Consider the following 14,634-nt stretch of genomic DNA (forward strand, 5'->3'; position numbering starts at 1 on the left):
GACTTGATTAAATTATCATTATTGCAAAATGAGCTTATAAATCTTGAGCTATCTAATCACATTATTACTCTTATTAGTAGTGCAATTTCATCAGAAATTAAAAATTTGGTGGGGCCGAATCGAAGGTAGGAAGATGGAAGTAGCTGATAAGAATTAAAGAGGAAAAGAGCTAATAATTGCGATTTGCAGAGATATCTCTAATTTTAGTAATCGGAGCAAGAGTTTCAGACGCCGCAGCCTCTCTATCTATTGATGTACAACTGAAGGAGTGCACTGTACAACCATCTAATGCTGAGTGAGGTTATGAGCATCGTGTGACGAAACAACAATGGGCGTATCATGCGGCAGCTCTCTCAGGGATTCGTGTAGCCGCGCAGCCGACCGATGTTCCCGCCTCTTCCCCTGCTTCTCCGACCCCGGTTCTTATTTACCTAGCTTACTTAGGTTTCCTTTTCATTTGATTTGGGGATTTTGTTTCTGATTGATTGTTTTGCTTTTGAATCTGTTTCTAGCCCGACGATCTGCTTTCTCTCTCAAATTAGCTTTGGTGTTGCTGCATATACTGTTTGTCGGCGTATTGTTTTTGTTCGACCGTGATTTGATTGAGAAGACCAAACACGAACCATGGTAATCTACAGATACTTTGACTCTATTTAACTTCTCTATGCAGGGTCAGTAGGTGAAATTGGGCACAATTTTGGTGTAATTGGTGTGTGCGTGTGAGTCATAGTTGGTGGAGTGATCAGGAAATGGTAAAGCTAGCATTTTTAGTCTGATGAGCTTCAGATGTTGTTTTAGGATGCTAAGACGTGACATGGATATCGAATTCAAATGCATCTATGAGCTTTTTTCGTGGGGATATTTAAAATTTGTAGCTCAGATAGCCTCTAACTGTTCATAATGGGACTGATCTGCTTATTCATCTTGCCAAAAATTGAGTAGATATCTTCATAAGCGTTAACACTACGATGGATTTGGAAGATAAAGGTCCTTGTGGCTTCCTTGAGTTGGTTTTGATTGGATTTATCCTAGAACATTGAATCAGAAGGAATGAAGAGACGGATCTTAGTGGAAAATTCACAGCTGCTGAAACTGGAGTACCAATTCAGGAATTAGACTGATTGCCAGTTTTATAGTTTTTGTTCTAATCATAAATTTTCTTGGCTTCTTGCATTTGCTTTTAGATCACTGGTCATTTCCATTTATATGTTTATTATGATGGTGGTAACATGCTTGCTTCTCCTTTTCAACATAGGTACACTGCTACGTATGTATTATTGTTTGTAGCTACTCTGGTTCAGTATTTTGCGACTGCGGGAACATCTCCTGGGTAATTATGTTGTCAAGCTGCATATACTATTCAGAACTTCTTCTGAGAAGTAGATCTTTTATTCCATAACTTTGTTGGTAAAGCCTCTGTATTTTTTCCTTTGCAAATGTAGCTATGTAATCGATGTTCAAAAGGCTATTGATGAAAGGGATGCTGCAGCTAGAAGGACATTATTAGCTTCAGAGTAAGTTTGATTCTTCTGTGAAATTGTGGCATAAGAGAATTTATAAGTTAATACCTCAGGAATTATATCCAGAAGGCTGTTCAAAATATGTATTTAGAAATTCTTCTGAGAAGCAGATCTCTTATTCCACATTAAACATCGTTGTTTCTCGTTTTCTGAAATGTAGCATTCAGAAGGTCGTTGATGATAGAGATGCTGCAGCTAGAAAGCCATTATTGCCCTCAAAGTAAGCATGATCTTTTCTGATTCTTTTTATGAAGTCAGCACCAGAGGCAGGAGTAATTTCTAAATTAATAACTCAGACACTGTGGTGATGGTATTGGTGTTATATGCTGTGAATTGACCAATTGCCATGTTTTATTGTATGTCTTGTTATAACGTTTAAGCAAAGACAACCAGCTTCAAGCAAAAATGGCGATGTTGCTATCACTGTGGATGGAAGGAACAATCACAGAGGAAATGCAACAGCTTCAAGCAAAAATGGCGATGTTGCTATCACTGTGGATGGAAGGAACAATCACAGAGGAAATGCAACAGCTTCAAGCAAAAATGGCGATGTTGCTATCACTGTGGATGGAAGGAACAATCACAGAGGAAATGCAACAGCTTGGACTAAGTTAGTGTTGAGTTTGTTTCCGCAACGGTCATCAACTACGTACGTGCGTATTTTGAATATTTTATGCAGTTCAAGACAAGGATTTTTTTACATGTTCCATACGTATCTCTTTTCGATAAACCTACTGTTAGAGTGGATGAGTAAGTTACTGTCGCTTAATGGCTCCTTTTTTGAAACTAGAAAGGACTTTAAGTAGGACTTTCCCCTTTTAGAGTTTGGCACAGCGATATGAAGGTCGGTCTGACTTTAATATGATGCTTAAACGTGAACTTTCTAATGAAATTTCATCCGGAATCTTGTCAAAAAAACAGTATATTTGTTCAGATATCTACTAGACTAGTATATTTGTTTAGATTTGATTTCACATGGCTTTTTGCTCTTTTTAAAAATATTACTCCCTCCATCCCATAAAAGTTGAGTCGTATTCCTTTTTAGTCCGTCCCATTAAAGTTGAGTCATTTCCTTTTTTAACAAAAGACAAAACATCTAATCACTCTTTTTTTATTCCATCATTTATTTACTCTCTCTTATCTTTCCTACTTTTTCATCTCTCCTATTTATTTAATATAAATTCTTAACCTCCGTGCCCAAAAGTTTTGTCTCAACTTTTATGGGACGGAGGGAGTATATGAGAACTCGGTACTATTTTAAATTCTTAACACATAGAAAGAATCAGCATTGCATGTTTGGTTGTGCAGAGTGCTGGTTGACAGATATTTTCATTCATCATTCTTGTACTTTGCATGTGAATTGGAGCTAATTGGTCCCAAATGCTTGGCAGTCAGAAGATTCAGAAATTACTTGAAAAGAATATCTGGCAAATAAATTGCCATGTAGTGTAAGGAAATCTGCACAAAATCATAAAGAACTAGTTGGACTTTTGTCAGATTATGTGGTGGCAATACAATTGACGACAACAACATTTGTTATTCCCATTCATAAATGTGATCATGATAGTTATAACCTGATATATCGATAAATAAAGTATCTTTCAATAGCATTATAGTTGCCTGCTCAAAAGTACTAAATTCCTTGATTTATTACTTCTTAGAATGGAGCTAATATACTCTTTAGAATAGTGTTTCACTGTCACTATTGATAGCAGTGGAACCTAAATAACTAAACACGTTTTATTTTGGTCACTGAACATACATTAATACTATACAAATTTATGTGTGGTGTCTTATTTATTTTCTGCAGTGAGAACCTTAGACGTGCCTTGTGAAAATGAAAAACTGATGCAGTGATTATTGGTTGAGAATTAGTATTGATTATACCTGAATAACTGTCATCGTTTCTGCTAACTGAAGTCATACAGTGGACCATTAAAGCTTTTGAGTGTACATTACATCAATAAGCATCTTGTCATAATTTGTATTATGTCTCTAGTACATATTTGTCACTATCACCATTTTTTTCTGATCGATTCTCTCTTTGTAATATTTTGTTTTTTCAGAAGTTTGACCTGCCCTTACTGCAACATCCTTCAGGTAGAATATTTTGTCCTCATCTTTATTGGGAATCCTGACATTTATGCTTAGATGAAGCAAAACCTGATTTCTTTTGGCGCTGATCATACATACCAATCTGTTGCTCCTAGCCTCCCATTGAGATTGGGTGTTCGAATTTTGTTTCTGTTATCTAAGAAACTGTTAGGATGGATTATCAAGTTGCTCAAAGCATATATAATTCCCATGTATTCGATATAAATACTACTCCCTCCGTCCCAGTTAAGATGACCCCTTTCGTTTTTTGCACGTGTTTTGTAAAAATCATAATAAATAATTAAAGTGGAGGGAAAGTAAATCAAGAGAGAGAATTATATGGAAGAGACTCTCTTCTGCATTATTCTTTCTCTTACTTTAATTTTACTCAACTTTAACTATTTATTACTATGATTTTCCAAAATACGAGTGAAAAACGAAAGGGGTCATCTTAAATGGGACAGAGGGAGTAGTATGTTATTAAGTAGGTCTGATCTTTTAATGCATGTTAAAGAGTGGATAGGAACTACTGAACTGCATGCATTAGCTTAATGCTTCTCCAAAGTAATTTATGATTGATGACCTAGAAAATTTTTTGATCGAAATAGATCCTCCGTTGAATAACATTTACAGGACTCAATTGAGTGAGGCAAATGCTGCTTCTGCAAAGTTGTAAAATATGGAAAATAGTTTGTCATTTGATGGTCTTGTATATTACTCTTTGTATCTTAATTGGTGCTATGCAAAACAAGGGTTTGGGAGGTTATTTTCATTTTCAAGAGTAGAGAAGATTATGCTGATTAAGTAATTGTTCTCATGCTCATTTCTTCCTACAAACCTTTATATGTCTATTGTTTCAGTTTGTCCAAATGTTTTTAATTTCTAATCTCAGCACTATTATATTTCTTTTGTAGCCTCCACGAGCTAAGCATTGTCATGATTGTAACAAGTGCGTTCTTCAGTTTGATCATCACTGTGTTTGGCTTGGAACATGCATAGGGCAGGGAAATCATTGCCGTTTTTGGTTAGTGCTGCTCTGCCTGTTTCCATATTCAGTTTTTTCCAGTCCTAGCTTTTCATGTCTTATTTGAGACAATGTCATCATATTCTTTTATTTACTTGATTTGATGGATTGGAGAGGTAAGCGTTTGGGGGTGTGGATGGGGGAATTTTTTTTCCTGCTACAAGTGTTCTCTTTCAAGATAAGCTCCATTTACTTAAGCAGAGGAATGTTTCATGCTTGGTTGGATCGTTTTCATTATATAAAAATAATACGTATTTGAATGTGCAAACATGTTTTCTTTAGTTAAAATTGTTTTTGTTGTATAACAGGTGGTACATATGTGGAGAAACAGCATTGACCCTCTGGACTTGCATACTGTACATTGGATACCTCAAGTCTAACATATTGAAGGCATGGTAAGTTACTTGTTATGCCTTAGAACACATCTTCATTTTCTGTGTCTATTTTGAAGAGGCCCGAGAGAGAGGGGTCAGCCAACCATGCTCACAGTATAAATACATACTACAAGTGGTTCCCGGTTCAAGTTGGGTCACGAGGGTGGTAGTTGTTATAACTGGAGAATCCTTAACTTCTTTTTTTTTTTTTGTTTCAAAATTATCGGAATCATAGATAGTAGGAATGCTTCCCCCTTGTTTTCCAAATCTAAGATATAGCTGCTATTGATATGGCCATATAGTGTACTTATTTTTAGCTTGTCATGATAGAGAGCTCAAACGTATTTCCTTCAGGTGGGCAGATATAATATTGATTTTGCTATTGGCTGCTCTCTCAATTTGTCTAATATTCCTGATGCTTCTGCTCCTTTTTCATAGGTATGTTTAATCCATTGAACACACATGCTCTTGTGTTGCCTCTTAAAAATGCAAATATTTAACTCGAATAATTGTGCCTCTGCCTGTATAAATTAACAGTTTCCTTATCATGACTAATCAAACCACGTACGAGCTTGTGAGACGGCGACGGATTGCATATTTAAGGTCTTCTTAACTCCGTCCTTTCTGATACCTTATTCTTTTGAATTATACTATAATTACAAATAAGTGTATACTATACAGGGGGATTCCTGAGAGAGTGTATCCATTCAACCAAGGAGTTTGCAGGAATTTGTATCTATTCTGTTGTGCTAGAAGCAGCAGCATGTACAGATACAGATTGGAAACACTACCAACAGCTCAAGAACTTGAGGAGAAGTCCAGACCTTATACTTGCTACGATGTTCTATCGTGTCGCTGCTGCTGATGGAACCCGTCTTGTATTTTCGATCTGTGTAAGATGCAAACTGGGGCTGTGCGATGCTGTGAACATGTAGTTTCTCTGGCAAACATTATTTCCATTTGGTTCTTTGATGGATTTAGAGTGATGATGAGAAATTTCCCATAGTTTTACACTGATATTGAAGCAAAGGATCTTTTTAGTCCATTCAAATAGTATTCCAATGTTGTACTGTAAAACACAAGGCCCAAGAGCAGTGTAAAATCGATGTGTAATTTTGGTTACTGAATGCGTATGATCGTAAAATCAGCGTGTAATTTGGGTACTCGACATACGTCCATATTTCGGTCACCATACCTTTTTTACAAAGAGATTTTATTCAAAAAAATGAAACGATGAATATTAAATATTTAAACAATAAGCAAACACCCCAAACATGACAAAATTTATAAATTGACATTACTAGAAGAGTATTACACCAAAAACAAAATCCATGAGAATATCAACTATCAAACAACAACATAAATCCGTAATCTTCTTATTATTCAAACATGAAAAAGTAAGACTTACTCAAAACTCATTAAGCAATAACTCAAAATCTGGCAATGAAGAAGCATAAAAAACACTCATTTCACAATCAAAAACCAAAATCCATCAAGCATGATCATGCCTTGCCTGAAAATCCTTCATGAAAGCCACAAGCTTCTCCACTCCAGCCAACGGCATCGCATTGTAAATGGAAGCCCTCATCCCGCCAACCGACCGATGCCCCTTGAGCTGCACCATCTTCTCCTTAGCCGCCTCCTTCACGAACTCTGCCTCCAGCTCCGGCTTCGCCAGCGTGAATGGCACGTTCATCAGCGACCGAACGCTCTTCTCCACCGGGCACCGGAAAAACCCCTTGCTCCCATCAATTGCATCGTATAAGAGACTCCCCTTCTTCACATTCTTCTTCTCCACCTCCGCTAGCCCGCCCTGCTCGACGAGATCCTCGAAAACCAGCCCGCACATGTAGATTCCGTAGCACGGCGGCGTGTTGTAGAGCGAATTGTTGTCGGCGTGGATCTTGTAGTCCAGCATCACCGGCGTGATCGCCTGCGCGTTCCCGATCAGATCGGATCGGATGATTACAATGGTGACGCCCGAGGGGCCTACATTCTTCTGCGCGCCGGCGTAGATCATGCCGAATTTGGTGACGTCGACGGGTTTGGAGCAGAAATTGGAGGACATGTCGGCGACGAGGAACTCGTTTTGGCCGGCCGGGGTAGGGTAGGACTTGAATTCGACGCCGTGGATGGTTTCATTGGCGCAGATGTGGAGGAATTTGGCGCCGGGGGTTTGATTGAGGGAATCGAAATTGGGGATTTTGGTGTATTTGTCGGATTTGCCGCTCCAGATGGATTTAGGGTTACAGTACTTGGAGGCCTCTTTGAAGGCCTTGTCGCCCCAGGATCCGGTGACGATGTAATCGACGGCGTCGGAGGGGCTGGCGCAGAGGTTGAGCGGCGCGGCGGCGAATTGAGTGGTGGCGCCGCCCTGGAGGAAGAGGACGGTGTAATCGGAGGGGATGTTGAGGAGGGATCGGAGATCTGACTCGGCCTTTTGGATGATGGAGAGGAACTCCTTGCCGCGGTGGCTCATCTCCATGACGGACATGCCGGAGCCGCGCCAGTTGTAGAGCTCGGATTGGGCTCGGAGGAGGACGTTTTCGGGGAGGGTGGCGGGGCCGGCGGCGAAGTTGAAGACGCGGTCGGTGGCGGTGGAGGTTTGGGTTTGGAGGGTGGAGGCGGAGCAGGTGATGGAGAGGGGACGAGTGGGGAGGGAGAGGGAGGTGGGGAAGGCGGAGATTTGGGAGGGTGCGGTGGGGTTGAGGTGGGTGAGGGGAGTGGTGGCGGCGGACGACATTGAGATGGACATTTTGGGGGAGAATTGGAAAGATGGCGGAGAAAGGAGATCTGAGTGAGTGCGAAAATGTGAGTAGGTTTTGGAGTGGGGTTGGTGGGATATAAATCAAAATTCAATATTGGATACTACTGCCATCCTCTATACGTTCTAATTTGGACCTTAATGAACACGGATACGATCAAATGAAAATTCTAAATATCGTACAAACCCAAAATTATGATCTCAATTATTTAAAAATATCAACAGATCATAAAAAAGTATCAACGGAAAAATATCAATAGATATTTAACAGTAGTCAATGATGTGTTGATATTGTGTTGACATTAAAATCTTGAAATTTTACACTGTTTTAATATTATGTTAAAATTATGTTGAAACTGTGTTAAAAAATTTTGAGTTTGTACAATATATAAGTTTGTATTTTATCATATACCCGTGCTCCCCCTCTTCCATTCCTAGGAGTTTGTCACCATTTCAAATATAATAGTGCTACCGTATAGATTAAAAAACTAATGATTTGTAATTTTATTTTATATATTAATTTAGTAATAAAATAAAAATAAAAATGAATGAGTGGAAAGCCGAATGCAAATTCAATACAAAAATTAGTAAAATTAAAAGGTAGTGGAGTAGCATATTTTAGGGACGGGTGAAGGGAGAAAATTTCGAATTATATTTCGAATTCTGATACAAAAAGTTTGGTGATATTTTCTAGTGTATTTTATAAGCGGACATTAATCATTAATGTTCTTGTTTTGCGTCAATTTTATTATTTATAATAGAGATATGGACACCTATTATCATTAAATTTTTAAAAAGTTGAATTTTTTTCATTACTTTGAAATATGCAAATAATATCATGAACTTTATTCCGAGTCATTATTTCCCACTAATAAAAAATTCCGGAAAATAGTTTCATGATATGGATTTTTTTTTATAATTTCTCGACAACAACTTCAGGAGTTTCAAAATTTTCAATATTTGAGAATAGTTTTTCTTGAAGCACATCCTCCAAATTTATTCTTTAATCTATTAATATAGCCAAAAAAAATTTATTGATGGAAAATAACAAATCCAAGATAAAATTCATAATATTATTTGTTAATTTCAAAGTTGGTGTGAAAAACAAGGTAAAGTTTGTAATTTTTCACTACGCCAATAGGCGATTGCAAAATAAAGTGCGAAATGACTTTATGTAGGGATATTTAATATGGAAACCAGGCTAGTTGGCAGCTGAAAAGGAAAAAACAATAATTTAGTATTCCAGCTATAATTGTGACCTTGTGTCTAATAAATTACTCCTTTTTCTATTTCTACAATTGTACTAATTAGTTGCTCACATCACATAATAATATGTTGACAATTGATTTCTTTTTTTTAAAAAAATTTAAGAGCATCTATAATGGCTCTTGGACTAGAAACTAGAGTACTAGGACACCCAACTATGTAACAGTGGACTAAAAACCGGACTAGCACTAGGACTAGCCACAATAAATAAAATTAACAAATTCATATTATAAATTACAATCACGCAAATAAGGAATTAAATTTACGACACTGATACGGGAAATACAATCATTTTATTTAAATAAATAAAAGTACATAAAAAAAACCTCCTACTTCCACACACGCGGCCCCGCCTCACTCGTCGCCGCCTTGGCCAGACCCGACCACATCGGAGTCCCCGACGCCTCCCCAAGGCGGGAACCCCAAATCGGCCCGCATACTCTGGATGAGATAAAAAAGTAACCCCTGCTCCACAGGGTCAGTCGTCGCACGCCATTCACATATGACAGCCAACATGCTCTACTGCGTTTGTGTACGTGCGAGGCTGGCGAGCTCGGTACCCGTCTGTCTAGAAGGGGCTGTCGACTGGACCTCCTGGGACCTACCGGTGAGTCCACTGGCTGCCCTTTGCGCCCTCTTTTGACCAACCGGGCGAGTGCGGCGAGAAAACGATGGAGTGGACGGGACCTCTTCGGCACTGTCGGGGAGCTCAAGGGAACCGGCGCTGCTGCTGTAATCGCCGGCGAGGTTCAGCCGCTGCTTCTTTGGCCAGCCAGCCTCAATACCCACCCGAATCTTCTCAGATTCCATCAGCACCTCATAGCAGTTCCAGTAGGTGAACTCCCTATGAACCCCCGCCAAGGGGAAGACATCCTCCGACATCCTCCTCACATCATCCATCGTTTGGCCACTGGTCTTCATGCGAAGGTTGTTGGCGTACAAGCCCGCAAATCGGGAGACCGCACTCCTGATTCGGTCCCACTGCTTCCGGCACTCCTCCCCGGTGTGTGGCTTCCCGTCCGGGTGAAATCTCTTGTAGGTTGCTGCAATTTTAGCCCACAAGTTGATGATCCTCTGATTGTTCGACTTCAGGGGATCATCGCAAACACTCACCCAAGCTTTGGACAATGCGATGTTATCTTCATCCGTCCACTTACTACTCCGTGCCTTCACCGCACCGCCGTCATCAGCCGTCTGCGACAACTCGCCGACCACCCCTTTGCCATTGCCCTTGCCATTGCCCCTCTTCTTCGGTGCGCTTCGACCTACTCCCCCTGTGTGAATGAGAGAGTCCGCATCATCGACTTCGTTCAACAACTCCTCTAGGGAGAAAGTTTCATTCCTAGTGAATTGAGTCTCCACTGTGGTCGATGTGTTGGAAGCAACAATCAAAAAGTCAAGACTGGGCCGATAAACATTGTCCCCCTCAGCATCCCCTGCACCCCCGACATCCCCTTCACCCCCGGCATCCCTTGCACACCCGACATCCCCTACACACTCGGCTGCCACCCCGGCATCCCCTGCACCCCCGGCATACTACTACCTCCCGCCATTCCTGGCATCATCCCCCCAAGGGTACATATTGTAGTACCCGTCCATCGGACCCCATCCACCTCTAACGAGGAATGTTGGAGTTTGCGACCCGCTCGTCACTGGAGAGTCGTTGTTGTTCTCCATTTCGCGATATTAATCTCGTACAGAAATTTAGAGAAAGAGAAACTCGTAAACACAAGTGGTGCAAATGAAAACGAAGTTCAATTATCATTATATATAGAGTTTCGGACGGAAAAAAAAAAATGGTCGCTCGCCGTCGGCTCGCTGAAATTTCGCCTGCAATGGCGGCTAGCTCCCGACGATCGGCGCGAACTCGCCGATCGGCTCGCCGAAACGTCGCTTGCCGGACGCAATGGTCGGCTAGCTGTCGCCGATCCGCTAGCCGGCCGGCTAGACGCCATTACAGATGCTCTAACTATAAATATATTGAACCCATCTTTTATCAAATTATGCGAACTAAATACTCCATCCGTCCACAAAAAATAGGACACATTTATCATTTCTGGCCGTCTACAAATAATAGAGCGCATTCATTTATGAAAAGTTTTCAAAAAATTAAAAAAAAATATTTCAAAAAATAATAACCCTACATATCATTCTACTAACACTACTTCTCACTTACTTTTTCTCCTTTTCTCTTACTATACTTTTTCTCATTCTCTCTTACTTTACCAATTATACATTAAAACCCATGTCATACACTAGTTACTCTATTTTTTATGGACGGAGAGAGTATATACTCCACTAGATTGAAATGATTTACGAGTGATATAATTGATATATTAAAGTGTTGAAACAAAAAATAGTGATTATCACATAACAAAAGAACTAAAATTTAGTAGTAGTAGTTATTAAAATAGAAACACAAAAGTGTCCAATCTTGGGATCAATCTCAGCTCCATAAAATATCATTTCCTTTGAAAAACTAATAGTAGTGAAAAGAACTCAAATTATTCCTAAAATTTATTCCATACCGTTCGTGTACTAGTATTAAATTTGACAGGTAATCAACATCTGAGATTCAAATTATTCCTAATGTAAAATAAATACCATACCGTTCGTGTATTATTTTAATAAAAAATTGACAGGTAATCAAACATCTGAGATTCAACAAACAACTAACGGTCTTACACATAATTCAAATTCAAAAACTTCACTTAATTTGATGGCTCCAAATTTAGTCTTTTAAAATCAAATACTCCTATCATTTGGATAACAATTTAACATTGAAGTTAATAACCATACAAAAATACATTTCAGAAATGAAAAGAGATGGATGGTATTTATTTCCAATCAAATGTAAGTAAACAATCAGAAAGTGCAGAGTTTCTACACTTGTTCAAATCAGAATGAATAATTGGTAATTAATCCCCCTGGGGCAACTCAAAGTTGCTGCTAACCTGGTTATTTAATTTCTCTATGATTAATCTCTAATTAATCTCAACAACTAGTGCCCCCCTTTTCCCCCAATTAAATTTCTCAATTTTGGTATCAACACTGCAAATCAATCACATGTACTAGTTTGGTTAGCCTGTACAAGAAGAAAATGTGCTGGTTCACATCTTGCTGCATATCCATATTTAGATGTGTTGTACTTTCTGTGAACCCCGGTCAGCTTCCCCGTCCCGGCCCTCTCGTGCAGCCCCACCACCAGCCTCGAGCATTCCCTGAGAAAAAAAAACCGATCTTTAGCCTCAAAACACAAGCATCACATCATGGGATGGGATAGAAGAAGACTCACAATAGTTGCTCTTCTGAGTAGCCTGTGTGCCATTGGCAAGTCTTGCTCCATTGCCCGCCACCATAGAGCGTTGACTGGGCCGTGTATATGGCAGCAGCCACGACGAACGAGGGCGGATACTTGAGCATCTCGTACTCCACTTGGCATAGCTCAATCAAGAAGAATGAGAGCATCTCAAGCTGTTAACACAAAACACACATTTAGATTCTTGATTTTTCTTGTTAGTGTTTGGTTTCCGAAACACATCAAAGATCGTTTATTCGACAAACCTTCTTGTCTGATTGAGCGGCTTTGAGGAATCTCCTCATGAAAACAAAAGGAGTTGGGACAGACATGTTGAAATGCAATGTGTTCAGCATCAATCTCTCCTGCAAAAATGTTACCAAAAATGAGTCTTTAAATGCAAAAACTGAATGAGTTGTGTTGTGATTTGATTAGTATATCTGAATGTACCATTTCAAGAACTTCCTTCCTTGTATAAGCTTTGTCCGAGATGAAGACAAGATCATCGACAACAGGAACCGAGACTTCCTCGTATTTGCAGGCTAGAAGCAAGGCGACCAAGCCGACTAGCTGCAGCTTCTTCCTCACCACGGATTGCTTCTCCAAGAACCGATCAATTAGATTGACCGTAAGAAACAATGTCTCTTCTCGTAGCTCGAATTTGTGGTGCACCTATTGATGATTAGTAGAAAAACAATAAGTTTCACAAGATTAAGAAAACTTACCCTCTGAAGCATTAGTAGTAATTAATTACCTCTATAAGCCAGTCAATGAGAATGGCCCTCATTCTCTCATTTATGTCAAATTGTTGTGACATGTAGCATGGTGAAACACAGCTTGAACTCTGCAACACAAAACAAAAAAATATGGAATTAATAAAGTCAGCATGTGGTGGATCTACAGCATTCAAAATTAGCATTTATGAAGAATAAAATGACAGCTCAATACCAACATGTGACAATTTGGTTATTTTCTAAAGTGCCTAGATGCATAATCAACCTACCTTTATCTAAACGAATTCAAATTCAAAACACACATTGAGCTCACTTTTGTCTCTATTTTCACTGACAGTATTCAATATCTAATCATAGGAGCTATTTTTGCACATCAAAAATCAAATTCTTGAATAGGAAAATGGCCACATTTGACTTCAAAATATCAAAATGAAGCTAAATCATTAGGATTTCCATTTCCTCACCTCCATTTTCTTGTAGGAGGCATATAGATCTTCGACATAGTCCACGACAGCAAGCGGATCCTTTGCATCGCCACCATCGATGTCCAGAACAGTCTCTTCAAATATGTCTTCCATTTCAACTTCCTACATTGTGAATTTTCTCCCAAACTCAATAAACTAGCTAAGGAGCAAGAATTACTCATAAATCATCAGAGAGGTGAAAAAGGGTGCTACCCCCATTTGATCCTTTTCGATCTCCGATCTCTCCAACAACATCGGCATAGGCTGGTCTTTATCTGCCACATTATCATCTGCATCTGTCAAAGGAACATCCTCCCACACTGTGAACTCAATGCCTGATGATGATGTCTTTGGCCTCTTAGATTCCTAGTAACAAAACAAAAGATTCTTAGCAACTCTTGCTATTCAACTAAGGATCCAATCCAAACAAGATCTATTATTAGCCCATTACCTCAGGGCATTGATGCTGCGAGACTGCCATTTGAGCAGCATATTTCCTATCAAAATTCAAGAAAATAGAATCAGAAAATTCAAATGTGGGAAAAAAATTTGAATTTGAGAAGCACAAATTATTTAATTACCTTGTGATTGGCCTATGAGCTGGCACTGGACCATTCTTATCACAAACCCCATTAGACCTGAGATTTTTCACATGGTGTCAAAAAACTTTAACTGTGAGAGAAAGATTAGAAGATGGGAGCTAAGATAAGTACTCTGCAAAGCCTCTCTTGTTGACAACACAATGTTGATTCTGATTAATCACACCAAGAGCTCTCCGGTTAGCTCTGATCTCACCTCCAAACTTCCTCCCTTCCATTTCTCCCCCACCTAAATCAAAGAGAGCAAATCAATTCACGCAAAAAGCTGCAATCTTGAGCCCGCCCACATCACAAAATCCAATCTTTTTTACCTTGTTGAACATTAGCTGGTCTAATCTGAACAGAATTGTTCTCATCAGAAATAGCCATTTTCCAATTTTCTTGAAAAAATCAGAGCTCCTAGAGCAGAGAGGAGGAGGGGAAGAAGGGAGAGGAGCTTCAGCAATGGCGGAATGAGAGGAGAGGGAGATGTGTTTTTAAATCAAACGGCTAGTGAA

The 14,634-nt window shown here is 39.4% G+C and overlaps 3 protein-coding genes across 3 annotated transcripts; 1 reads left to right on the plus strand and 2 right to left on the minus strand.

Annotated features, from left to right (window-relative positions):
- Window positions 1-98: 98 nt before the first annotated feature.
- On the plus strand, window positions 99-6,134 carry LOC125205871 (protein S-acyltransferase 10). The gene is made up of 12 exons (XM_048105045.1): window positions 99-419; window positions 513-627; window positions 1,256-1,330; window positions 1,443-1,514; window positions 1,681-1,740; window positions 1,906-2,169; window positions 3,587-3,620; window positions 4,529-4,638; window positions 4,947-5,033; window positions 5,367-5,450; window positions 5,550-5,615; window positions 5,694-6,134. The coding sequence occupies exons 1-12, from the start codon at window positions 329-331 to the stop codon at window positions 5,875-5,877; spliced, it is 1,242 nt and encodes a 413-aa protein (XP_047961002.1). The 5' UTR covers window positions 99-328; the 3' UTR covers window positions 5,878-6,134.
- Window positions 6,135-6,287: 153 nt separating this feature from the next.
- On the minus strand, window positions 6,288-7,839 carry LOC125205866 (phosphoserine aminotransferase 2, chloroplastic-like). Its single transcript, XM_048105032.1, has one exon. It carries the CDS (start codon window positions 7,765-7,767, stop codon window positions 6,505-6,507), a length of 1,263 nt encoding a protein of 420 aa, XP_047960989.1. The 5' UTR covers window positions 7,768-7,839; the 3' UTR covers window positions 6,288-6,504.
- Window positions 7,840-11,855: 4,016 nt separating this feature from the next.
- On the minus strand, window positions 11,856-14,588 carry LOC125214699 (G2/mitotic-specific cyclin-2-like). The gene is made up of 11 exons (XM_048115832.1): window positions 14,449-14,588; window positions 14,252-14,366; window positions 14,120-14,176; window positions 13,990-14,035; window positions 13,752-13,904; window positions 13,539-13,661; window positions 13,095-13,184; window positions 12,791-13,012; window positions 12,607-12,705; window positions 12,338-12,516; window positions 11,856-12,263 (listed from the first exon to the last, which is right to left on the minus strand). Exons 1-11 carry the CDS (start codon window positions 14,504-14,506, stop codon window positions 12,101-12,103), a joined length of 1,305 nt encoding a protein of 434 aa, XP_047971789.1. The 5' UTR covers window positions 14,507-14,588; the 3' UTR covers window positions 11,856-12,100.
- Between the last annotated feature and the right edge of the window lie 46 nt (window positions 14,589-14,634).

The sequence above is a fragment of the Salvia hispanica genome, chromosome 1, assembly GCF_023119035.1.
Source record: "Salvia hispanica cultivar TCC Black 2014 chromosome 1, UniMelb_Shisp_WGS_1.0, whole genome shotgun sequence".
NCBI classification, from domain to species: domain Eukaryota; kingdom Viridiplantae; phylum Streptophyta; class Magnoliopsida; order Lamiales; family Lamiaceae; genus Salvia; species Salvia hispanica.